This window comes from Tinamus guttatus, unplaced genomic scaffold (genome assembly GCF_059628265.1).
Source record: "Tinamus guttatus ecotype Peru unplaced genomic scaffold, ASM5962826v1 Tinamus_guttatus_pri_ptg000150l, whole genome shotgun sequence".
NCBI classification, from domain to species: domain Eukaryota; kingdom Metazoa; phylum Chordata; class Aves; order Tinamiformes; family Tinamidae; genus Tinamus; species Tinamus guttatus.
Window position 1 is genome coordinate 157,164 of NW_028288684.1, and position 26,071 is coordinate 183,234.

A 26,071-nucleotide genomic window follows, 5' to 3' on the forward strand; every position below is an offset into this window, starting at 1 on the left:
TGGGCAAAGAGCCCAAATGTGAGGCAAGGACTCCCAAGTCATGGTGATATCACCTCTCTTTTGAGGCCCGGGTACTGCTGAGCAGAGAAGAAGCTGCCCTCAAAGCTCCCCTAGTTAATGTTTGAGAGGTTTTTCCTGGGAAAGGGTTTGGGTGTTTCTTTTTAATGAGTGCAACATGCAAGCGGTCCTCTGCCTTTTTATTTACTCCAGTCTTTCTGGGACCAGGAGACATCAGGCATTTCTAACCATTACTCAACCACTTTCAACAGCAAATTTCTTCAACAAACCATCAATTGTGTCCGTATAACACAGGCAGTGCCGAAGTGAAGTAAGTTCTTTATAATAAAATCTCAAATTCTTACATCCAATCAATAAGAATTTCCCAGGTAATCATACATCTTTTTCCTGGTAAGAGATATGGAATACGAAGCTGGGGTGTAATTCAGTTGGGTTTCCATTAACCTGTTAGCCCACGAGCAGAGGCAGTCGAAGCCCAGTGGCAGCACTTGGTACCCAAGAAATAAATGAACCCTCAGCACTGCCTCAAATCAAGGCACAGATTATTAAAAGATGAAAAATAACTGGGAAAAATAAAGCTCTGCTGCTGCTCTTCCAACCTTTCTCTCACCACGGCCTTGGCAGCCCCCACAGCAATCCCAGAGCAAGCCTCAATTTTTGCTGGTAGGTTATGAAGAAAAGCTTTGGCTGCTGGTGCCATCCTGCCACAGCAGCCATGAAGACGGATGTTTTAATGAGGGAAAATGCTTCCTTCTCAAAGCTCTCCCCACACTGACAAGGGCCTGCTCTTCCTCCTACCAAGGCTGTCATCACTACGTAATGAGAGTCACGGCTTCTATCAAAAAGAAACCCACTCCGGGAAACGCTCCTCACGCCCTCCCGAAGGAGGTAGCATAGGGTAGAGAAGAGGTTACACCAGCGTGGCAGCTCTGTTGGGAGAGCCATTGCATGGCAGTGGTGAGGGGAAGGGACATAACATTTCACGCCTTTAACGACCACAGCCAAATCCGGCGAAGCTCTTGAGCAAGAGGCACGGAAAACGCCGCCACACGGAGCCGCCCGCCTCGAGGCGCCGCTGGGGGCATCATGGCGCCCGCGCTCCCGCCTCGCCTCAACGGCCGCGCAGCCGCGTGGCGGGGCCGGCCGGCGCGGCCGCCATGGGGGCGGGGTAGCGGCGGCACCGCCACCGGCACCGGCAGCACCGATGCACGGCGCGGAGGAGGCGGAGGGGGACGAGGAGGCGGCGGCGCCGCGGCTGAGCGCGGCCAGCACGCAGACCGACAGCATGGCCGGTGAGCGCCGCCCATGGCGGGGAGGGAGCCGCGCCGGCAGCCGCCGTTAACGGCCGGCGGCGCCCTGGGCGGCGGGGGAGGGGGTGTCTGTGGTGACCGGCTCCGCGTCGTCCTCCCGTGAGGGCCTTGGGACGGGCTTCTCCTTCCCGGCGGCGCTTCCCGGGCCTTGGGACGGGCTTCTCCTTCCCGGCGGCGCTTCCCGGGCCTTGGGACGGGCTTCTCCTTCCCGGGGCTCCTGGCGGCCTTTCCCGGGCCTTGGGACGGGCTGCTCCTTCCCGCCGCTGCCTTTTGCGGCTGCGGTAAAGTTCCTGGCGCCGCTCTGCCAGTCTGCCAGCAAAACGCTTCAGGAGGCGTTTTGCTAACCAATACTGTCTCTCACTGTCGAGGTTTTTAATTGGTTTAAGCTTGTGTTTTTAATTGATTAAAAATGCCTTCCGCTTCTGCGAAGTGTCATTGCTAACCTTTATAATAGGGCCCAGGTACAAATTTGGCAGAGAGCAACTCTGTCACTAGTCTGTGAAGCGCCAAACTGAGCACATTTTGGCACACTTTACTCCTCCTGTGGCTGTTGTCCCAGGGGGAGCTGTGTGGCCACCACAACAGGGCCACCAGGTCTCTCTCTGAGCTGTAAATGCAGTTTGGTTCTTCCCAGTGCTGTGAGAATCCAGCTGCCAAGTGAGCAAGGAAAGTTAATTCTGTAAATGATTTCTGGTTTGCGTTTTTCCTGGTGAGTTAAAATGATGGCACCAAGATCCCCCTTTCCAGGGATGTTCAACACAAAATCTTAATTTTCACTTGTAAGATGAGATCTTATTATTTTTTCAGGCTTTGAACTTGGAGTCCTTTGCTGTCACAGTGTCCCAAGTCACATTGCCGAGCTGCATCCCGAGGGGCAGTGCCATGCTCCTGCTTGCCTGCCAGTGCCCGGGTAGCAGGATTTTCAACACTCGCCCTCACCCCTGCCTTCCTTGAGCATGCCTGGCTTCCATGCTGTGGCAGCCCTCTCCTGGAGGAGAAAGATTGTGTGTTTGTGCAAGAGTGAGGCTGAGCTGTGTAGAGGAGGGATCATATGAGGATGTGATGCACCTATCACGTAGTTCTGCTGTCAGCAGCAATAACATGGAGACTGATTCCTTCTCTTTCTTCCCTGATTTCTGTGCTTGCTTTCAAGTTTGGTGAGATTTGCAGGTGTCCTCCACCTTCAGATATATTTCCAGGTCACTTTAATCTGTCTTCTCTTCACTCTGTTGAACTTTAATAATAACTGCATAAATGAGTAAAGGAGAGGGTATATGTAAGTCATAATTGTGACCAGTTTCATCATAATATCTTTCTGCTTATTATAAAGTCATGTCAGTTCATAACAGGGAGCACTCCAGTCCATTCTCTGGTTTGTTTCCAATGTATTAAACATGTCATGTTCAGATTAGGCCCAGGAGAACAAGCAGCAGGTCAGAGTTGTTTCTGGTTGTTGTTTTCTCTGCTTTAAACCTGCTCTTTATCATGAGTCTTCATCCATCACCTAAGTCATGATGGGTGATGTGCGAGTAGATGTAAAGTGCACTGTTTATTTTAGGGGTCTGTGTGGGGTCTGTGCACGGCGTATAACAGGTATGAACAGGGCTGATTGATAGCATGAATGAACAGAATGAGCATTTAAGAAACAAATTTTTGCCTATGTTAATGTGCCCTGTAGACTTACTTTTACCATTTTTTTTTCTTTTGTGCAAGTGAGAACAAAGCATGAGGAAGATTTGTGAAAGTGAGCACTTTAGGCCGCACACGTGTGTGATTCTGCTAGCCAGGTGCCCTTGCAGTGCGTTTGCACCGAGCCCACAGCTGTGCAGTCCAGGCGGGCAATGTGGCATCAGCTGGTGCTGTTAATGGGATCCTTGTCTCCTTCCAAAATCTCCAGTAATTTTGCTCTTGTTTCTGTGAGAAAAATGGTGCAAAAATACTGTGCGAAAATGGGGTTCTAGGCGTGGGTTTCAAGGAAGTGTGTCTATCTGCTGTCCTAATTGTTGGAGCTGGCAGCCATATCATAAAACTGCCTAAGCCACCTTTCCAACCCCCTTTTTTTTTTCCCCACGAAAACAATCCAGGTATCAGCCTATGCCCCTTCCAGGATACTAGAACTACTTAAAAAAAATTCTTTCTCAGTGTGCTCATTACAGCCCTCTGTGAGCACCACTGAAAGAGGAACTGGAGCGTTTTCAGAGTCTTAATTAACCTCTTGTGAAGTGTAAGGCAGGACAGCATTATATCTGGAATAGTGTAAGCTTTAGAGACCAGTGCAGGATTTCCTTTTTTGTTTGTGGCATGTTCAGCAATGCTATGAATTTGGTCAGAAGTGACAACTTGAGAAATAAGTTGAAGGTTTCTGTAAAAATCTAAGCAAAATCTAGCTGGATTTTTCTCATAAAATCCTATTTCAGAAGCAGGTTTCTCTAAAGCCATTGCAGCTGGTAGGTTTTACAGTGGTTACTTGCCTTGCTTGAGCTGTTGCTGGTAGGGTCATGGTGTGCACCTAGATATTTTTGCAGAATTAAAAGATGTGTCTCGGGTTTCCTTAAGCATCTGTGAATTATACAAGGGCAGTGAGTTATGTGGTACCTACTCTACAATTTCTACCTCTTACCCCTTAGTAGAGTTAACTCTCTGAGTTTCAGTGAAAACGTCACCAGTTTCTCTCGTTTACAAAGCTGATGTCTGCATCTGCTTGCAAGTGTTTTGGGTGGACAAGCAGTTTTCCTGAGGAGGATGGCGTGGTATTAGATGCTGTAGCAGAAACAATTGACAGATTAACTTTAGTTGAAGGTGTGGTGTAGAAAATCTGGAAATTGCTCAAAATTTTTATTTGAGTCTGCGGAAAGGCTCTTTTTCCTTTCACCAAGTAGCCAGGTTGGGTAACTCTGATGGTTGGGTCTAGCACAGGGAGATGTGTGTATGAAGACACTACAGCTGGTCATAGCCCTCATTATAGGCATGCTGGGTTGCTGCAACATTGGACTGCCTGTTTTATATGCTTCTACATTGTTTTATAAAATGGAAAATTCAATATTGTTGTTAAAAGCACGAAGTTTTTGAAATACCTGTGTGTCAGTTTTGTTTCTTCTGTCTGGAGGCTTGGGCACTTCTGAAAGAAAACATATCCTGGAGCTTAAAGGCAAAGATAGCCTCCCCATAAGCAGAGGCTGGATGTGGCTCCACTGGCTGTGCACAGCTTCCCTGTTCCCCCTCCAACTGTGTCCTTCCTGGCATGCACGGGAGGGAAATATGGAATGCAGGGAGCTGCCTTTGAAAGGCTGTGCAGCATCCCTTGCGTATCTTAGATATTAAAACAGTGTATTTTTTTTCTTTATAATATTTATTAGTAAATATTTCTTTATTATCTCAATGACAGGTCAAATACCAAGGCTTTCTAAGGTCAATCTCTTCACTTTGTTCAGTCTCTGGATGGAGCTCTTTCCCTCATTGGAGCAACAGAAAAAATCGCAGGTAAGGTATATACATTTACAGTAAACTGATTTTTCTGAACAAGTGCTAAGAGCTTCTACAGTGCAGTTAACCAGATTCCTTTTTACATGACATGTGACAGGTACTCCAGAAAACACAGGAATGTACATGTGAAAGCTACTGTGAGTGATAAACAGATTTTTTCACAGAAGCTTCTTTAGAAACAAGATTGGTTTCTGTAAATGAAGAGACCAAAAAAGCTAGACAAGCAGTTGACTCTCAGGCTGGTCACGATTAAGACAGAAATTAAATTCATCAGCAATCTCAAAGGGTTTCCCTGTATCACACAGAGTACCCCCAGAATAAGAGCAATGACTGATTTTCAGAATTTCCTTATGAATCTTTTATTCCTTTGTGCCAAACAAAGGGACCTTTCCCTTTCCTTTTGTTTCTTTGTGCCAAACACTTCCAGGGAGTGAATAGAGAGGTTTTCAATTTCAATTGACAGAGTTGCTCCCTGCGTTTTGTCCATAAACAAAACCTAGACCAGGGAAGATGGGAATTCGTGACAATCCTGATTTGAAGTTTAACAGGGGCATAATACTTGTATGTTATCATGTACACCTAGAAATTGCAGGAAACAAATTGTTGTATAGAGGAAATGTAACAGTGTTTATGATTCATATCTAAATTTGTATTGAGAAGCAGTACACTCTGATTCTGGCTTGCTAACTGGGTGTTACTATAGCGTGTTGCACACTGCTTGAGATTGCCAGGTCTTCAGCAGGCAGGCTTCTTTTATGAACAGCATGTCCTGAAATTATTTTTTTGTGTGTAAATTTGTGTTATGTTTAACTGATGTGAGCATGATAATACCCTTTTTTTATCAACATCACTTACAAGAAAAGCTAAACTGTTAACTGATAAAAACTGTTTGGCAATTAACATTGTAACTTATATATTTTATAAAGCTTTAAAAACTAAGTGTTCAAAAATGCATATTCTAACAATAGACTACGCAGGATAAGTACATGAGTAAGCACAAGACTCCGGTATTACATTTTGCTAGGGTTAGTGTAAATAAGTTTAAATTTAATAAGTTAATGAGCTGTGGAATCTCTATCAACTGGATGCTAAAATAAATCAATAGTAGTGAAGTAGTGATACTTTTTTTTTTTTTCCTGTAGGTAAAGAAGAGTGGTCTTGTTGTTGTGAAAAACATGAAGATTGTTGGTCTTCATTGTTCCAGTGCAGACTTGCACGCTGGTCAGATTGCACTCATTAAACATGGATCAAGACTTAAAAACTGTGATCTTTATTTTTCCAGAAAACCATGCTCAACATGTTTAAAAATGATTGTAAACGGTAAGCAAATGACTGTAGTGCAGTAGCAGTAGGTATGGTGGTGTGAGAAAGCCAGTGTTCTTCTTGGATTGTTCCAGTTGTCAGTCCTGATCTCAAACTTGCGTAACCTGCACTGGCGTCTTTCGGAAGGGTAAAGGTAAAAGCAGAACTGAACGTGCATTTCCAGCAGCTGGTGATCCAGAAAGAAGGATTTGCTACCGACACCTTATTTTTCAGTGCCACCAATATTGCTAGGGAGCTTGTCTCTTGGGTGGGATGCAGCACTGAGATTCTGACGTACAGGTGACACTTTCCCAAGGTACCCTAAGCCTGATGGTTAGGCTTGGGTTGCTAAGCTAAAGAACACCCTTTAAGCAGCACCCAAGCCTTAGCAGAGTAAAAACAAAGTTATGAGGCAGTGTGTTGAATATGAGGTTTATGTTACACTGTATTTGCACAATTGCTTTTGCTACATTCCCTTGTCTTACAGCTGGAGTGAACAGAATTTCTTACTGGCCTGCCGATCCCGAAATCAGCTTGCAGAATGAGGCATCCAATCCCATGACTACTGACGATGCAAAGCTCGATGCCAAAGCAGTGGAAAGACTGAAGTCAAACAGTCGTGCCCGTGTATGTGTTTTACTTCAGCCCTTAGTGTGCTATATGGTGCAATTTGTTGAAGAGACTTCCACCAAATTTGATTTTGTTCAAAAAATAGCGAGATCTCAGCCTGACTTTAATACTGACTTCTATACTGAATGTAGACAAGAAAAAATAAAAGAGTATGAAAGTTTATTCCTAATCTCAAATGAAGAAACACACAAGCAAATATTGAGGACAATAGGCCTGGAGAATCTCTGTGAAAATCCTTATTTCAGCAACCTTAGACAAAACATGAAGGACCTTGTCTTGGTGTTGGCGACGGTGGCTGCCAGTGTCCCGGTGTTCGGGAGCTTTGGGTTTTACTGCCGTGAGCAGCAGGCTACAAATGAAACATGTCATCGGGGTTTGCCTCAAGAAATTGCACGGCACTGCATGGTTCAAGCCAGGCTACTCACCTACCGGACAGGTGAGTTGTTACGGGGTGATTGGAAGCAGGCGCTTCCATTCCTACGTCTTGAAATCTGTAAAAGCACTTAATTTTTACAAGACAAAAATGGGTGCATTTCATGTACAGTGCTGGCAAAGCCTGTCCTGCCAACACGTGTCGTCTGTCTCAAAGAAAACAATAGTATTTTAACTCTTCGAGCTGCTCTGAGTCCTTTTTGTTGATCCTTCACAAGATTTTTCTCTTATGCTTAATATATTGGCATCTATTTGATATTATATATGCTCATTCAGAAAACAGCAGTGGAATAGCATTCCTCCAGGAGATTATCTACTCTCTTTTTGTTTGCAAAGATTTTGGAGATTTCACACACAGGCTTTCTTGTTTTGTTTTTGCTGTTGTTATTATTTGTTTTTTACTTAGCTTTATATTTTTGGATGAAGATTGCTTCTGTCTGTGCAGCAATGCTGTAAGTTGGTAAATCCTCCTGGAGATGACTGTTCTGGGAGCTTAAAATCTGGTGGTGCTCCTTAGTGATTTTTCCATCTAGATAGGACAATTGCTTTTTGAAACCTTTGTAGAACAACAAGTGGTGTATATTTAAAGCTTAGGTTTTTTGTCACCAGAAGTGATAAAGGAAATGGGATTTTAGAACTAATTCAGAAGTTGCCTGGAGCCAGCTCTGTGATTGTTGCATAACTAATGTTGTGTAGAGAGACTTAAATTGTACCATTCTTGGTACAGCAAAGTTCTGTTGCATCTGTGTTTTTCAGCCTGGACTCAGGGCTGTGTTTGAACAGACTCTTACTCCATTTTAATCCTGATGCAAGGTCCTGCTCCTATGTGAAATTAAAATAAATAACACCTGCCACACACAGATGCTTTACACTATCATAGAGGAGACTGTCAGAGGTGAGAGGTCATTTTCTGTGCTGGGTTAATGCATGTCAATGAGTAATAAGTAAGTAAAAGGCAAATAAAGCTGTCAGCCTGTGGCAGGAATAGATCTTCTGAGTGAGGGTATGTGGTAGCAATAAGAAGGGTGATGAGAAATGGTTATCTGAAACAAGTTTGTCTACAGTATTCGTTGCTGTGGAAGCCTTATTTATTTATTTATTTTCACCTTGATATGCTCCATTTTAACTGGTCAAGACGCATCAGTAACTCCAGGGAATACTTCCAAGTTGCATCAAAGACTTCCAAGTCACATAGTGGATAGTTTTTTTGTTGTTGTTGTTGTTTGTTTTGTTTTATTTTTCCAGTGTTCCTGTGGTAGAGATAGGAAACAGCCCACAGAATTGGATTTTTAACATTTTGTCTGTGAGTTAGGTATAAAATAAAACCATTCCTTTTTAGGAGTTGAGATGACAGAATTATGAACTTTGCAACTGGCAGAGGTCAATTTTAGTAGTAAATAGGGGTTTTTTAAATCAGTTTTGCAGTCTTGGATGAGCTAAGCTGTTTCTGTACATTCTTGGCCCCCATTTTCATATCTGATATGTGCTTTGATTGTTTCTCAACATCTGCCACCTCTTTGACTGGCAGGCTGCACACTTGCTTTTGCAATGTCGTGTGACATTGAAGCTCTTGTCACACAAGCTTCCTGTGCTTTCATCCACAAAGCACCCAGAATGTTCCTCCTCTGATTACATATACTAGCATGTAGGTGAAGTTCAAGTACCTTATGTGCTGCTTGCTTGCTCACTGCTAAACATCCTGTATTTCAGAGGACCATAAGACAGGAGTTGGAGCTATTATTTGGGCAGAAGGAAAATCTGTAAGTATGGAAAATGCTACCACTTCTTGTACTCACAATTCATACAAGTGTATCCCCTTGGAATTTATTTTACTTTGACAAATGCACATGTGTATGAACTTAGCCACACACAATGCTATAGAAAATTTGAACTTCTCATTCTTTTGTAACTAAATTACTGGCTGTCAATGTTACATGGTCAAGATGAAAGAGCAGTTTCAGTTTTTGTTTGTGTCTTTGTTACAAAGTTTGGCTGAAGCTGTGGACAGAGTGTGTATGCTCTGCATCGTTCCTCTTTGCACATGGGTTTTGGAGAGGCAACAGGGCAATCACTGCCTGACAGTACAGCCCAAATTCCAGCCTTCTTTTTTGTTGTACGTTGCAGAAAGGCTTAATGACTGAATCCTCAAGACTTTTTGTTGCTATCAATATGACTTGCTAAAAGAAAAGCCTCTAGACCCCAGCGCTTTGTATTGTTTGTGGTCCAGGCAGCCCCTGTGGGGCTTTGTGGAAAAGTTTTGCACAGACTTGCAGTTAGTTTGATTGCTATAACTTAAGAAGGTTTCAAAATGCTCAGGTGCTAAACAAAATGTGCAGTGTATATTGAGCAACACTCTGATTTAGTACACACTTTAAACATCTCCAAATGCAATGATCTTCTTGCATTGCAGAGAAGCTGTGATGGAACAGGGGCCATGTATTTTGTAGGCTGTGGTTACAATGCCTTTCCTGTTGGGTCCGAATACGCTGATTTTCCACACATGGACGATAAACAAAAAGATCGGGAGATCAGAAAGTTCAGATACATTATACATGCTGAGCAGAACGCCCTGACGTTCAGGTAATGGGTTTATTTTTTTTTACCACAGAAGAGAATGAATGCACAAAAATCCCAGGGCACGTGCACGGTATCACTGCGACAGGGTGTGGGCTGCGGTCACAATCCTGTCCATGCCTGTGGTGCAGAGCTTGGGTGAGGGTAGACACGGTCAGCATGTCTGAGTGACCTTCCTGTAAAGGGTGTCTGGTGTCCTCCCAGCACAAGCCTGAGCCTCTGCTAGGGCTGTGCTATAGCATGAAATACAGAGGTTTCTGAGAGTTTAGTGTGGAAAGATGGTGGGAGGGGTCCATTCACGGACAATAAACCCCACCAGGTGTCATCTTATACTTGTGCACTTGGCTAAGAGTGAGCTGCTGCTGAGAGCAGAGGATAACAGCACTTCTTTGCTTGCTCCCATGAGATACCAAGTTGTCACCATTCAAACTAGCAAGACAGGACTTGGCAATTCTGTTTCTGACTGCTCGTAGGTGTCAAGAAATAAAGCCAGATGAGAGAAGCATGATATTCGTGACAAAGTGTCCCTGTGATGAATGCGTACCTTTAATCAAAGGGGCTGGTATCAAGCAAATTTATGCAGGAGACGTGGATGCTGGAAAAAAGAAAGCAGACATATCCTACATGAAGTTTGATGAACTCGAGGGTCTAAGCAAATTTACAGTAAGTGCCTAAATTTAGTTCTGTTTTAGACCTTGGAGCAGCAGGATGAGAGGAAAGAGTGGGCAAACATGGGCAGCCAACACAGTGTCGTCCCCGCCACCACGTGCTGTTTAATCAAAGCAAGTGGAATGGGGAGGCTGCTCTGCAAGGACACCAGGGGGGCTCCTTGCCAGAGGGGAGGGCAGAATGTGCCCATTTTGTGGTGCTCCTTCCTTGCAGATTTCCCTCTAACTTCTTGGTGCTGCTTGAGGAGGTTTCCTCCACCTGAAGGTGGAAGGAAATTCTCTGGAATTCTCTCCTAGCCTTTCCTGTGCAAAACAGCGGCTGATGTGGAAGGTGACTGTGCTTTTGGAGGCCCCTCCTGAAAGAGGGGAACCTTCCTGCAACTGGTGTGTTTTAGAGGCGGGCACCTGCATTTGGGGGCTCTCACTGTAACAAACTGCAGCACTTTTTGGTTCAAGCAGGCTTGTTTCTCCTTCTCAAGGGAATAAATTGGATATTCTGTCTCCCTCCCACTTTTTTTTTTCTGTCCTCTAGAGTGAGTAAACTTTTTTCTTCTTCTCTTACAGTGGCAAATAAATCCATTTCACACTAATGTCCTTGAGTTCCATGATCCTGCAGCCAGAGAAAGTAAGTGTTTTCCTCTAATGCATTTTATGATTGAAGTCAGTGGCATTCAATTTTAAATAAACCTGAACTCCTCTGGGTTTAATTAAAATTAGCTAGATTTTTGCTGTGAAAACTTGTCAGAATTGTTTGGTAGATGAACTAAGTATAAGCCCAAAACATAAGTTTAACAAATGCTTGACCCTTGCATTCACTACAAAATCTAGTAATCCTATTATCAAATAATGTTGTTTTGCACATTGATCCTTTCAGACTACTGTATCATGTTTTATATCATGATCTAAAAAGATTCTAAAGTACTTAGGAGTGTTGTTTTTCAGGGGAAATTGGTCTCTGCCAAGTCACTTAAATGTTTTGTGGAAAATTCCAGTGCTTCTCTTATGATGTAGATTCTATGCCAGAGCTTTTCAGTCTCTTCTCTTTTTTTTTTTTTTTTTCCCCTGTTTCTGCTGTTTTGATGGCAGTTGAGGTCACACGTGAGCCTTGACTTCCTGCACCCCGTAGCAAGGGAGTTGCCACCTTCTGGCAGTGGGGTTTAGATGAGTGTTATGCCAAAGTGCTGCAGAAAGGACCCACCATTGACATCCAGGGTCAGCCCTTGAAGTGTTTCGCAGCCAGTGGGGAAAATCATGGAAAATAAATAAATAAATAAATAAGCTAAACAATTTTAGCTCGGACATAGGGATATTTTCCAGCAAGGATCTGGTTGTTACTCAAGGCCTTGAGTCCTTTCCTAGGAACATAGGAGAGGCTGCGGGTGGGTTTTGCACCTTGTGAATTGCTGCACGCTACAAGCTGCTTCCCAGCGTGCAGTGAGCCAGATTAACAGAGGTCTCTTTTTTTTTTTTTTTTTTTTTTCTTGACTGCTTTCTTAGGAGTCCTGGAATTGCTCAGGGCACTGTTTATGAGTATTAGTAAGCCCTGCATAATATCAGCACTTGTTTGCCCGTGTCTCTGCTAATGGTTTTCAGACCGAACTGGGGAAAGATTAGTCATGGGACGCTTTGTTTGACAGCCTCTGAAGGGCCTCGTCCTTCTAACGATGGTTTCTTCAAGAGGGTGCGTGTCCTTTTTGAACTCTGAACTCCAGTTTAGACTGCTCTTTTTCCTTAGCATGTTCCCCTTGCTGTGGTGCTTTGCCTGATCTTCAAAATGGGAAAGAAGAAAGCACTGCCTTCCCCTAAGTATTTCTCGTGTTTAGTATTGTATTAAACAAGTTTCACCTTTGTTTTCTTTTTTTCTCCCTCAGATGGAGTCCAGAAAGCAAAATCACTGGATGACCAGCAGCACCAAAACAAGAAGTTGTGTCTTGGCCACTATTGAATAATCAGCACTTTGGCACTCCCGCTCTGTGCTTTTATAATGCAGCCTGTTCGCACTTTCAAATAGGGAAGGGTTTTATTTATTGTTTGGAAAGTGGTTTTTAGAATAAGTTTATTTATGATGTCTGAAATGTTTTATAGAATTTTTAATTTAGAAGTTCCTGGGAGTGAAAATGTTACCTGTGTTCTCTATGGAAGGAACTGGGTGGCTAATCATTGTTAACACATTAAAAAAAAAAAAAAAAAACAGCCTGAAAATTCACTGCCACTAGGTCAGAGTAATAGTAAAATAGTGTCTGTTTTGCATGGTCTGCGAATTGAGGAAATGGATTTCTAAGCTCTGGGCTAGCAGAGTAACTCCTAGTTCTTCAAGTACAGAGCAATTTCCAAAGCAGTTGGGAAAGCCTTGGGCACTCTGCGCGTCCCCCGCGGCGAAGCCAGGCAGAGAGCAGCTTTGCTTCCCTCACCTCCTGGACCCGGGCCTGGGGCGGTCGGCTGGGTGTCCCTGGCAGGCTGCATGGTCAGGGTGCTGCTTGTTCGGCCCCATCAGGGGCTGCAGGGAGTGCAGGAGCTTGGGCTGACTCGTGTGCTGCTGTTTCGTGACCAGGGGCGCGCGTGCCACGGGAGCAGCCCACGCCGTTCCAGGTGCGGGCGTTTTGAGTAGCGACGTGTGGACCCTGGACGGAGCGTTTAAAAAAGGAGCTGAGACTTGGCCCTCGTGGTGTTGCTAGTCCTGAGCGGGTTATTGGGGTAGGTGCCAGGGTTGCATCTCATCTTGAGAGGTCCCTCTCCCTACACCCATTTTGACCTAGGGCAAAGCTGTGGTTAGGCTGTGAAGGAGCTTTAATGTGGCATGAGGCCTCTTCTTGCCCAGAGTAGCAGCTGGCCATGCGATTTAAGGTACCATCCGCGATGCTGCCAGCTGCAGTGAGGAGCTGTGATCCCTCACGGCTCGGGGTAGAGGTTTGTGCTTCCGAAGCTGGACGTCGGAGCCGCTCATCAGCGCTGCTCCCGCCGCCTGCACTGCCGCCCTCCGGCCACGCGGGATGCAGCCGCCTTCGTTTCGCAGCACCGCGTCGTGTGAGCAGAGGGGAAACACGAGCCTCCCAGGGAAGCAGGGGGCAGCTGTTTTTTGTGGCACTCTTCAGAAAGGTTGGCTTGGCACAGTAGCTCATGAAGGAATCCTGGAACAACTAGGAATAACTCTACATTTTATTTATTTTTTTAAACAGGTTTTCATCCAAATTTTACCCTGAAATTTGGAATCGCATATAAGGCTGGAAGTTTAGCAGTCCCTTTTCTGTCATGCCATGTTTCTACAGATTCATCCCGAGGCTCGTGCGTTTCTGTAGGCTCCAGATTTTGTGTCTTTGCTGCTTCCTGGCGTTCCAGGTGCGTTATCTTTGCCCGTAGGAGTGTGAGGGGGATTTGGTCTCTGCGCGTGCGGTGTCACCCACGTGCCCGGAGAACTGCGGAGGGCTCATTTTGTGAATGCGCTCCAGGATTTTGTGTCTTACACAAAAAGAAAAATGTATTTAAAACAAAGAAATGAAATGTTATATATTTTATAATTTGTGTGTGTGGGGGTGTGTGTGTGTGTGTATGACATTCCCGTAGGCATTTTGGGTCTTTTCCATCCATGCCAGAGCAACCGCTTTAATTGCAGATATTAACTACCAGCAATTATTTGGCCTCTTGACTGCAAATTACAGAAGTTCTGTTAATCACCTGCCTTACAGCAAAACATGTTTTCTGCTAATAAATTAAGCTGACAGTGAGTACCGAAGTGCACTTTTTTCAAGTGCTCTGGGTTATTAGAGGGCAGAGTGCTCTGGTAGGCGCCCCAGGGGGACAGGGGAGGGCTGCTGACCCCGGTGGTCACTGTGGGCACGCGGAGCGCGCTGCCTGCGACAGGGTCAGCAAGGGGCGAAGTGCCGGGGCTCCCCAGCGCCAGGGCTTCGACCCTTCTGCCACCCGTTGCAGCCTTTAGAGTAGACAGGCAGTTCAGCTCAGGATGCAGCAACTGCCGGGGAAGCCGCCCTCGAGTCTCGGGTTTGATTCTTTGTTTGGCCCTGACAGGGCAGGAACTGGCAGTGCAGGGGGCTGTGGCGCTGTCTCCTGTGAGGAGGAGGAGGGGTTGATGAGGCAGCAGGACCCTTGCCGGGGGACACGGCGCTGCCTGAGTCGCAGCAGCATCTGTTCACATGGGGCTGGGGCAGCAGCACCTGCTTACATGGGGCTGGGGCCTGGAGCGACCCCGTAAGGAAATGGAATTGCTGACAGAGAAAAAGAGGGAGTTGAAAAAACCTCGGGGTTTCCCAATGCTGGGACAAAAATAAAATACATAAAATACATATGGTTCAAAGTGTCCTGGCCCTCTACCCTATCAAATGTGGTTTTAGGCACAGGGTAGGAGCACAGGGCGAGGGGCAGGAGCGGGGCCTGAGCCGCACACCCACCTCAGGCTGCCTCCTGCTGCTTTCTCCCTCCAGGATCTTCTTTCTCCTCTTCACCCTGGCAAGCCCTGGCCTGCCGTGTCCGGCTTCCCCAGGCACACTTTTAAGAGAAAAAATTAAGGACTCCTCATGGGAGCAGTCGCTAAGACAGAAGCTGAGGAGCCTGATGTGCCGCTGCCGAGGAGCGGCCGGAGCGCCGAGAGCTGGGGCGGCTCCGTGACGGGCACCGCCTAGTCCAGTGTCAGCTTCGTCTGCGCCAAGCTCAGAGGTGTAACTCGATCTTAAGGCTTCCCTGCGCTCAGGGAGGCAGTTTTCCACAGGCCGCTTCACTGCTTGCCCCTAGGGGCGAATGGCTACCGAAGCCGGGGTTAGCGCTGCCCAGGGCTTGCAGGTTGGCCAAAACCGTGAGAGGAAAGAGAAAAAAAGGGAGAAGAAGAGATGGAAATCAAGAGTGGTCAGTAATCATGCCTTTAATAGCTTGTAAATGTGTATACTTTTTTTTTAATTCCAGGCAACTAAGATGTACATTTTTTGTATATATCTGACATCTGAACATAAAGCAGGAGTCCACACTCTGCTCCATTTCATCCCTTTTCTGAAGCACATAAATTAAAGTAGCGGCTGCCCTAATATACAACGGTTTGACGAAGGAACAGGTTGGCTTCTGTCGTACCGCTCCGTTTCACCTTCTTCCTCGAAGCAGGAGCGCTAGTTTTAGCTAGGTAACTAAATGCCTTGTAACACAGAGGACAACTCAAAACATGGGCTTTTAAGAAAAAAGATCCAAGACCCTTCCCTGCTCTCAGACTCCCTACCAAAGCATCAGAGCGATTGCACTTTCCTCTGAGAAAACAAAAGCTCTTCAGCCTCCCCAGGGAAACACACCTGGGAGCGCAGGGCTTCAGCTGAAATACGACGATTTCTCCTCCTAAAACTTCATCACAGAACCCCAATTCACGTGCAAAGGAGCTGGGATAATGGCAGGAGCCAAGTGCCCCTGGGAGCCGGGCCAGGAGCATCCACAGTCTGGCACCAGGCCAGGAACAGCCACATGGACTGATGTCTCCAGCCGCTTCCCTAGCACTGGCCATGCAGAAAACCTCTGCTCTAGGGGAAAAGACAGCTTGAAGGTGAAAGAAGGCAAAAAAATAAGAGTGAAAATGTGACCTTTAGTGCTTTTTAATCTCCTGGTCCATAAGTGCAGCTAACTCCAGAGCTGAACATGCTCTTTCACAGTCACGGAAAGCCGAGGTGAAGGGACAGGGACTGGGTGCTCCCGAGGGAAAGCTGAGGTGAAGGGAAAGGGGCTTGGTGCTCCCAGGGGCTTTGCCGATAAACTTAAGCAAAGAGGTTCATCCTCCTTGAGCACAAACAAAAACGCGTCAGGGCAGCTTCTAATACAGAGAGGTGCTAAACTGCCATAAATAGCCATGATTAAAACATATATTATTCTAGACACTTTTTTAGTTTCTGTGCGAGCGCCCTCCCCTCCCCTCGCCCCCCCAGGACCAAAGGCAACACCAAGGGCGGCCACGCGCTGTGCCTCCCCGAGCGCCGCCGCCGCCTGAGGGACACGAGGACCTCGACACGGGAGGTAATGCCAAGGCGGGAAGGGGACGCGGCAGCCTCACGCCGTCGGCTTTTTCAAGTCTCGGATTTGCTTTATCAAGTAGTTCTTCTCATCAGTGAACTGCTCGTCATCCGTCCTCTCCTTCTGGAAGTTGCTCAGGAACTCAATGAGCTTGGGCTGGTTCTTCAGCAGGATCTCCACGATAGGCTGCGTTTTGTTCGGGCTGGCCACAAAAACCTAATGTATATTTTTTTTAAAATGGAAAAAAAATCAATTGCAGGAGTAAGAACATTGCAGGAGGCTGCTGCAACAGGACCTCGGCCCAAGGCAGGCAGGGCTAAGAGCTGCAGCAGCCCAAAGCCAACGTGTGTCCATCAGTGCCATCGCATCCCTTGGTTCTACTATTTCAATAAGCATTTGATTGTGAACGCAGCTGCTGGCAGCTGCTATCAACTCTCGGCTACACACACACCTCATGGAAACTCCTCATCAGGAGAAGGGGGAAGGTCTGTGGCAGTGTTGATCCTGTTTCCATACTACCCCAGCTCCAGAATTCAGACTCGCCAGCTTCATTTGAGGGGGTGGAAAAGCTGCAAGGGGCTCTGCTTCCCCCTGCCAAATCCTCCCCTTCCTGGGGCACGTTCAGGGAACCACGAGGGCGCAGCCACGTTTTCAGAAATCGCCCAGTTAACGTGTGCTTTCAACGGGCTGTCCCAGGGAAGGCTCGTGCTGAACATCCTCCCCCAGCAAATCACAGACCTCTTTAGAGGCTCTCAAGCCTGACTTTGCGAACGGATTGAAATGGCTTTTCCTGCAAAAGCCACGGGTCTGCAAGCAGGACCGAGCGGTTCGAGGGACAGGCCCGGCAGCACTTCACCCTGGTCACGCAACTGGTGCGGCCCTAGGAAGCTCTTAGCTCCACAGAAGCCATCGCAGCCTCTTTATCTCCCTGCTCGATTACTTACAGCTGAAAATCTTCCCCTCGCAATCCTGTCAAACAAAGCTAATCTCGGCTGCCAGCCTTGCTCAGTGTCACCGGGGACTTGCAAAGCCAGAGGGTTACGGGACTGGAAAATTCCCCAAACAGCATTCAGGGTTTAGTAAGAAAACCAAACGCAGTCTGAGAGCACCAAACTGTGCAGCGCCACCAAGCCCACGAGCTGGGCTACCAGATGTTCTGCTTTTTAAGAGGCTCCCACTAATTCAGAGCTCTGTGTTGCTGTAAAGAAAGAGACAGAAATTCTTCTCAGAATGAGCTGGGACATTTGCACTAAAACAAAGTTTAATGTCACAGGGAAAAAAAAAAAAAAACACCACACAGTTTCTGCTCTGGTTTGTCATGCAGGACTGTGTGTTCTGGAGCACTTAATTCAGACATGTGAGAGACCCAACCTAAGGAGAGAGCTTGTATTAAAATCCCTACTCTAAAAATAGCTGTTTCTGTACCCTCTGACTTTGTATTTTCAAAAGGACTGGAATAAAAATCAGCTCCACATGAGTTGAATGAAACTGTTTGGACAACTTCAAAAACTGTCCCACGAGCCCTTGGGACTCTTCTGCTGTGAGGCAGAAGCTCCGTTTTGCTCCAGCAAAAGGAAGAGCTGGAGGTGGGAGGAAGGTCAGGCCCCTCCAGGAAGCTGGAAGGAGGCACCACAAGAGGGACCTCCCTGTGTCTGCAGTTCCCTGGTGGGTAAGAGGTCTCAGAGCTTGAAGAGCTGCTGCCCTTTTAACCACTCCACCTTCCTGGGAGGAATTTTGGAGCCCGAGGGGGCTCACTGTGGCACTGTACCTCTTGCAGCTCTGCATGCCCAACGATGAGGAGCTGCCTCAGGGACCTACGAGTCAGGAGCCGTTTGGGGACACGGAGAAGCTGGAATTTGGATACGTCCAGAACAACCACTCTTCTATTTCAAGTTTCTCTAACTGGTGAAACATCCAAGTCAGGTAATTTAAACCCAAATCCCCTGGCAGCTCAGACAGAGCAGTGAGTATCAGCGCCCCAGCAGAACAACTTTGATTTCAAGTCCCTGCAATTAGGGGGCTGTAATTTCACCCAGGACTATCCAGGTATTTAGTGGGCACAGTTTTAAAATGCAAGTACAGTTTAAACCCGCCGAGATCCAAAGCTGAGGAGCAAATTCTCTCCCAGTTACTTTCACATGGAATCAGCGCAGCTGGCGGGATCGGGCTCAGGGCAACGGCGCCCATGGCAGAGCCGAGGGCTGCCCGGGAAGGGGAGGGTTTATTTTAACTCTCCTGAGCGTTTTGGAGAGGAAAACCTTCCTGCAGCAGCTGCGCCTCTCCTAGGCCTCCCCAGCGCAGACCCAAAAGGCTTTTTTTCCACATCAGAAATGGCAAGAGCTACAAAACCCCAAGAGAGACCTGGAATCGGAGGAGGGTGAGGCAGCGTTTTGGAGCAGCAGGAGCTTTTGGCGAGAGAAGGTAGATTTTTTTAACCATCTTCATGATGGAGTCAATGCCTCCCGCTGAAAATCATTAACAGCTCTACCTACATGGATTGAAATGAATGTGCTAATTCCAGAAATCAGGTAAAGGAAAGGTAGCTTTGCCTAAGAACAATTCTGCTCCTGCTCTGACCCAGAGGACAGAACATTTTTGATAGGGGGAGAAAAAAAAGGTAATTTTTCCCTCCATTAGCATTATATGGAAGGGAAAAAAAAAATCCCCAAAAAGGGATATGGCTGCACCTGGCAACTGCTTTCAGCCACATTAACAAACATTGCAACAAGATGGAAGGATTCAACTCCTTACATATTTACCCAATCTTTTTAATAGGTTTAAAAGCAAACTGTGCCCCCGCTGCTGCACAGTGCTACCACTGTTCACTTCATCTTTCTGCAGCACCACTGGGCAAAATGAAGGAAGGTGCAGACAAACCATGGATGGAAATGTCTCCTAGCAAGATACACTCAATTATCTGCGAGGAACTGAAAACCCCTTAGCTTGGAAGACCCTTTTGTAGGCAGAAGACAAAGCCTGCTGTCTCTGCAGCTCATCACACTTACCTTGAACACATGAAATGCTTCAAACTGAATGTTGGGGCTCTTGTCTCGCAGCAGGTTCATCATCAGCTTCAGATTCTCTGGTTTGCTGATGTATTTCGTCATGATGGCAAAGTTGTGCCGGTCCAGGATCAATTCACCCAACAGCTATAGAGGCAAGTGCAAAAAATGCAAAAAACACAAGTTTTTTTTCCAGCCCACCACTTTTTTTTTCAGAATATTAAAAAATGGCATCAGCATATTTTTATGTTAGCCCGAAGAGATTTCAATATCACTACTTAAAAAATATACTTATATACATGTGTATACACACACATACACCTGGATTTGTTATCATGCTATGAGTTAATGCCTAGCAATGCTCATTTTCCAAACACAGAGATGGGTACCTCAAGGACCACGTGCAACACCATGAGCCAGCGAGGGCAGAAGCAGGAGCAGAGCAGCTGTTCTACAGACGCCCCTTCATTTCATTCAGATTTTGATGGACCTATTTGTTCCTGTCACATTAGACTCAGCAACAGTGCCCAACTAGGGACTATCACATCGCTCTCAAGTTCTTTCTAACCTATGCTACAAACCAAAGTACAAAATTAAGGTCAGAAAGAACAAGGGATGGTGTTTGTTCCACAGAAACGGCCTGGTGCTTTACTGAAGATTCATGACAGGACAAGGGGTAACGGGTGTAAGTTGAAACACAGAAGTTCCACCTCCATGTGAGGAAGAACTTCTTTCCTGTCAGGGAGACAGAGCCCTGGAACAGGCTGCCCAGAGAGGTTGTGGAGTCTCCTTCTCTGGAGATCTTCCAAACCCGCCTGGATGCCACCCTGTGCCACGTGCTCTATGTGTCCCTGCTGGAGCAGGGGGCTGGACTAGATGATCTCTAGAGGTCCCTTCCAACCTCAGCCATTCTGTGATTCTGTGAAATAAAACCTGCAACTAATTCACTGGGACAAGAGCAACAAGCTCTCACTTCATTTTCTTGCTACGAGGCCTGTGGCTGCTACGTCACAGTATCTTTTGATGCTTTGCATAATACAGACTCCAACTTTGTGGAGGGAAGTGCTGACGAACTTCACTTTACCTTCAAAGATTGTCTCTTTGTCACATAATTCTCAGAATGCAGGAGCTTTTCGTAATCCTCGAAGATCTAGAGCAGCAAAGAGAACACAGCGCAACCTGTTCAGATCCATCCTTCCCTGGCCCCTCTCCCCAGCGTCCCCTTCCCCCTCAGCCATCCCTCCTTGCTCGTGGAGGTGGCTCCATACAAGGAGCTTTAAACCACACTTTAAACCATTGTTTAAACCATGACACCTTGGGCTTCCACCTACGCAGCTTCTTTTACAGGAGGATGATTCCATTGCCCGAAGATTCATGTGGTCCAGCACGCACTGTCCACCCATTCGTGCTCAGACCATCTACCAAACACACAAAAAAACTCCACTGACATCCAAGAGTCACTTAAAAACTGCTAATTTCCACAATTTACACTTCTTTAAGTGTTACATAAATGCAGAGCAGGGACTGTCCCACCGCAGTTTCTTCAGTGCTAATAGAGAAGGTGAGCAGAGATGGTAATTTTTGCTCCAGTTTAATTGCATTTATGACTCAGCAATAAAAAGCCTGATTTTGATTTTAGCTTCTTGCTAACTCTAATGAATCCTAATAGAAAAGATAATCCTTGGCCTTTTTTTCTTTTTCCTTTGGCAATGAAGTAAAAAATACCTCAGCTAAAATGAGAACATGACCTGAAGTCTAATTCCATTAACCATATCAGTACAATCTTAGTTGATTCCAATGGAATTTTTCTGACCCCCTGTTTTCCTTAAAATAGATCTGGAAAAAAAAAAATCAAAGTGAAAAATGCAACTGACTAATTGCCTTAGGAAGGAAAAATGGATGTTCACATCTCAGTCTCCTGATCGGGTACCCGAAGTCCTGATCAGGTAGTAGAAGTTAGTGCCGCTTCTTGTAACATCTCTCCTGTGCCCCAAAGTTTTACAAAGCGAAAATGAAGCACAAAATTCTTTAAAGGAGGTAAAGACTGTTTTCCCCTGCCCCACTACCTATGGAGGTGCTAAATTTACAGCTTTCATTCACATATGGAGAAAACTGTTGCATATAGAGACAAATAAGAATTGCTTTAAAACAATGAGTTCTCCTGAAAATTTGACATACGTGTGCACAGCAGAGGCACCTCGATTTTCAAAGGCCTAATGAGGATTCTCCTTCAGTAAAAGCAATATCTTTCATGGAGGATTGCAGTCCTGGGTGACAATTTCCTGTGGAACATGAAATCCTGCACTGCTAAAAGCAGGCTCTTTCTGAACAGAGCTTTTAAAAAATAATTTATCGTTTATACTTACTGTATCATAATTTTGTTCCAGGAAATCTGCTACCAGTAATTTGTGTCTTGTTAGCAAGTCCTGAAAAAGAGCAGAGAAATCACAGAAGCACAGAATGGTTAAGGTTGGAAGGGAAACACTACCTTTGCGCTTAGTTCTCCCTTTTATTTTCAAGTGTGGATTAGTATTTTCTACCGGGTTATCTTTTACAAGGTATTTTCAAGATTTCACGAGAGAAAAAGAGTTTAAAAAACCAACACTGCATCACGTTCAGCTGCTGTATGCTTCCTAGGACTTGAAGAACAATTATATGGATGCTAGCGGAAATCAATATAAATTATTCTAAGGCTCCTTCTTCATACTCCTCTCTCCTCGTACCCTTTCTTATGGCTAAAACAACCCTTAATGGAGGGATCACGTGTGGTCTGAGGACCAGAAGAGATCTACACTCTACCCCACAACTGCAAGATTATGGTAAATTTGGTAAATTTAACCAAGTGCTATTGCTGATCTCCAACTGATGCAGAAATTGCAGAAATTGCCCGGGCAGGGGTAGGGCTGGTGCTCAGCGATGGAGACGCGAACCCTCCGCTCCAGAGGCAGCCACGGCTCTTTACTAGACGAGCAGGCTATAAACTGAAGCAGCCAGTTTGAGGCACTTCTTTAATTTTCATCTGACTGCTTTTTTTACTATGCACGCTGGTCACAATAAATGACTGACGGAGGCCACTTGAGGAGATATGTTTGCCAGTGAATCAGTTTCTGTCACTATTTCATCATCTCTCCTTTGGTTTTGTAGCCACCATGAGAAACGGAAGCCGATGAGCTGTTGAGCAGATGCACAGACACATCCTCCCCAGCATCGCAGCTAAAACAAATCCCTCACATTCTAACCCCCCGATTTTAATTTTCAATTACAAGAGGAAAGCAGAGTGCTATAAAATCCAGTGCATCATGCTTTGTATTTTTTAAATATGTATATATGTTTTCATCTGGCAGGGCTGAGTGCCCCCAAACTCCACAAGCTTTTCCGCAGAGCGCTCAGGAGGCAACGAACAGCGTCGTTCAGCAGGGGGCACAAATGGAAAATGATCCCAAACGTGGCTCTCCCTGCAAGACCCAGGAGAGCCTCCCAGCCCGGCCCTTTTCCCGCTGCATTTCCAGCTCTCCTCTCAGCCGTCACCTGGCTGGGTTTAATTAAAGAAAGCACCAAAAATGCGAGCGCTTCCCTGCTATAAATAGGCTCAGACTTCAAAACACGTTTGATTAGACCCTCCTCCGGGGCACAGACCGTGCGAGGATCCCTGCTCGGAACCAGGCGCGACGCTGCAAACCCAACACGGGGGAACGGGCCCAGCGACGTGAATTCGGGAACGCAGGCAGCCAGCAGTCACGGCCCTCGTTTTTATGGAATGAGAAATCAAGCTAGCTCCGTGTTTCATGATTCCATTGCTTCCACATCGCTTCTTGCTGCTCCAGTCGTTTGGAGCAAGGGCCAAGGAGCTGAGCTGAGATTAACCATTTCGTTTCCAGAACTTAGCAGGTGCTAAGAGGCAGTCTTTAAAAGCACAGGTCATCGATTTGCCCCAGACATTTAGGAGTGAGCGGAATGCTCAAGTTTCTGTATTCATCAATAAGGGGGTTTCTCCACAGTTTGGCTGAAGAGCAGGACAAAGGGAGGGGAGACTGAGTGGAGCCATGAGCCCAGAAGGACAAAAAGAGCCATCTGCAAGGAGATGGGGCCTTTACAAAGAAGGGAAATAGGGCAATTGCCCCACATTCTTCAGCAAGGGGGACAAAGGAGTTGGTGAGCTCAGGTGAGAACAGATGGCGGGAGGCCAGAGTTCGGTGTAGGTGGGCCGGAAAGGCTGTAACTTCTGAGTACCTTGGCCAATGGGGAAAAGGAGAGGGCGTCCCTCGTTCGGGAAATTAGGATAAAAGCGGGGCTGCGTCCCCCAGCAATTTGAGAGACCCCACAGGGATATGCCCGGTGGACTCTCCCTTTATTCGAATAAAGTTTTAGGACTCCTCTGTCTCCTTTTTGGACATTCAGTTCTTGACAGCGAGATTTTCCGCACAGGAGGCACCTCCTGACCTGTGCCTGAGGATGAAGGGCCCTCACGACTCCCCTCTTGCCCATATGCGTGCGGGTGCAGACCCCACATTTAAACCCCACTAAAAATACTCGTGGAGCGCAGGGGGCAGAGCGAGTTCCACGGCTGAAGGTCCATGAACGACACCAGTTTTCCGAGGAGGGCTGCACGAGTCCCTGGTCCTCCCCGGAGACACAGATTTTCAATGCATTCCTCTGTAGTTCCACATGTGTCTTTTTACCTGGACTGAAGCTCTTGCTTGAACTCTCTCCCATCTCAGCTATTCCGGCGGCCTATCTAATCATGCTTCTAATTAGCTTTGAGGAGAAAGAGCGAACAACCTGTTTCTATGACAGCAAAGAACCAACTGATAGAAGGAAAAAAAAAGTTACATCTATATTTAGAAGGCCCTCTCCCTGTGAAGAATTTTCCACAATTTTCTCCAATTATTTTTGCAGAAATAATCCACTTGTTCCTCTATATTAAGCCTATGGGCAGCGACTTCTGCTCAAGATTGCACTAGCAGATGAGTCAGCCAAAAACCAGAGGATTTCAAAGGTTAAATTTAAACACTTCATTCTATTTACTGGTTGTTGTCAAAACAGGGAGTGGTTTTATTTTGGGGAGAAGGTCGGGCGAGAAGAGAGATGATGCATTATAGAACTGCACAGGACGCACGACTAAATACAGTTTTAAATAGCTGCAATAAAAAGCCTGGGGATAACGAGATGTAGGACACTAGTGAAACCTAAATCTGGATTAAAGATACTCTGCAGCGATGATCCCTGTTGTGAACCCTGGTACAGCCAGACCAAGGATCAGTTACTTGCTGTAAGCAAGCTGTGCAGTTCAAAGGCAACACAACATGTAGTGATCACTGCTGCAGAAATGGCATTTTTAACCACACGCCACGACACAGGCACCAAGTAATTTACCTTGAACGTAGCAAAGGCATCAGAAGCGATATCGAAAGTTGACATTTCCACATATTTGAAGAAGTCTCTGAACTGTTCTGAGAAGAGGATGACCTTGGCCAGCGGCTCGTGCCGGGCACACTCTCTGAGCATGATGCCGCAGCGCAGGGCGATGAGCGGGCTCTCGTACCTGCACAACGAGGAGGAACAGACCCAACACACAGGGGGACAAACGTCAGTGAGCAGAGCCCCGGTGACAGGGGAGCTGGGAGCAGGGGAAGGCCGGGTCGCAGCGAACGCCGCGTGCGGCGGCGCTCACGCCAGTGCCAGCTCCTCACGAAGACCAGGCACAGATGAGGCCACCAGCGCTTTCTAGCTGGCCCAAATGCACCAGGTTTCAGCTGAACCACTCCACCCTTTTGGATTTATGAGAACGATAAGCCCATACAATCTAACATTCTTCCATTTCAAAGTAATTCTGCGCTCCTCAGCTCATCCTCTCATGACCATCCCTCAGCTCCCACTTCTCTTCTAGACAGAGTCACTCCAGAGCATTCATGCCACACAAGGAAGGTAAGGGGAGCTGATCCAGGCCTTCTACCCACTAACCAGGTTGAGCTTTCTGTCGCTCTAAGATCCTTCCTACAGCTTAGATCTGCCCAGTCCCTCCTCCGCAGAGACCAAGAGCTTGTTTAGGAGCCAGGTATTAGCTCCTCAAGTTGCAGCTAAAACAGAGCTGCTAGAAACAATTTTTTTAAAGCCCCCGACCAAGAGAGAAATCTAACAATTAGGAGGGACTTAAAATGAACATATTTAAGCCATATTCAGTCATGTGAAAGCAACCAAGTCCGAGGGGACAGAAAGCACCTCTGTTGCAGTGAGCTGGCTACACTATCTCAGAACTGTGTATTACCACCCTGAGCTTATCATCGGCCTCATTTTTCCATGAGACAATTCATTTCTATCCCTAGGCCAAGCAGCAAGACAAAATGCCATCTGTGCTCGGAGTGAGTGGGCCCTCAACGCCCCACCAACTTGCACTTTAAAAGAATGGTAGCGTTTGGGGAGCGGAGCAGAGCCGCATACTTCAACCTGGTGCCAACAAGAGCTGGCTTAATGCAAAATGAACTGCTGACTGCAGAAGGGCAAATGGGGCTTCCCACCCTTACACACGTGCCCGCAGTCCTGCTCGTGCCATCTGGGGGAACACGTGCGAACCTGAACTTCAGACTCCTCACATAATAGACACTCGTTGATGCTTTCTGTTAAGATGTAACCCCCTCGGCTCCATTAATTGGAATAGTAATTG

General features: G+C 46.4%; 2 protein-coding genes across 4 annotated transcripts in view; one reads left to right on the forward strand and one right to left on the reverse strand.

The window, feature by feature from the left end:
• The first annotated feature begins 1,222 nt into the window (after window positions 1-1,222).
• CDADC1 (cytidine and dCMP deaminase domain containing 1) lies at window positions 1,223-12,596 on the forward strand. The gene is made up of 9 exons (XM_088522260.1): window positions 1,223-1,310; window positions 4,714-4,808; window positions 5,954-6,131; window positions 6,601-7,179; window positions 8,886-8,935; window positions 9,586-9,755; window positions 10,223-10,412; window positions 10,982-11,042; window positions 12,289-12,596. The coding sequence occupies exons 1-9, from the start codon at window positions 1,223-1,225 to the stop codon at window positions 12,360-12,362; spliced, it is 1,485 nt and encodes a 494-aa protein (XP_088378386.1). The 3' UTR covers window positions 12,363-12,596.
• A 3,832-nt stretch (window positions 12,597-16,428) lies between these two features.
• Window positions 16,429-26,071, reverse strand: part of CAB39L (calcium binding protein 39 like) — a 37,862-nt gene continuing 28,219 nt past the window's right edge. For all 3 annotated transcript variants that reach the window (XM_088522169.1, XM_088522168.1, XM_088522167.1), the window contains 5 exons: window positions 24,784-24,952; window positions 21,777-21,836; window positions 20,495-20,560; window positions 19,414-19,557; window positions 16,429-16,624 (listed from right to left, as the gene is read on the reverse strand). In XM_088522169.1, coding sequence (XP_088378295.1) covers window positions 16,445-16,624; window positions 19,414-19,557; window positions 20,495-20,560; window positions 21,777-21,836; window positions 24,784-24,952 — 619 coding nt within the window. In that variant the 3' untranslated portion in view covers window positions 16,429-16,444. The remainder of the gene's footprint in view (window positions 16,625-19,413; window positions 19,558-20,494; window positions 20,561-21,776; window positions 21,837-24,783; window positions 24,953-26,071) is intronic.

Excerpts from the sequence above, each read along its gene's own strand:
- CDADC1 (XM_088522260.1), top strand. The coding sequence starts at position 1,223 with ATGCACGGCGCGGAGGAGGCGGAGGGGGACGAGGAGGCGGCGGCGCCG. Across the intron at positions 8,936-9,585 it reads TTTGGGCAGAAGGAAAATCT|AGAAGCTGTGATGGAACAGG; the intron begins GTAAGTATGGAA and ends CTTGCATTGCAG. Across the intron at positions 10,413-10,981 it reads AGGGTCTAAGCAAATTTACA|TGGCAAATAAATCCATTTCA; the intron begins GTAAGTGCCTAA and ends CTTCTCTTACAG.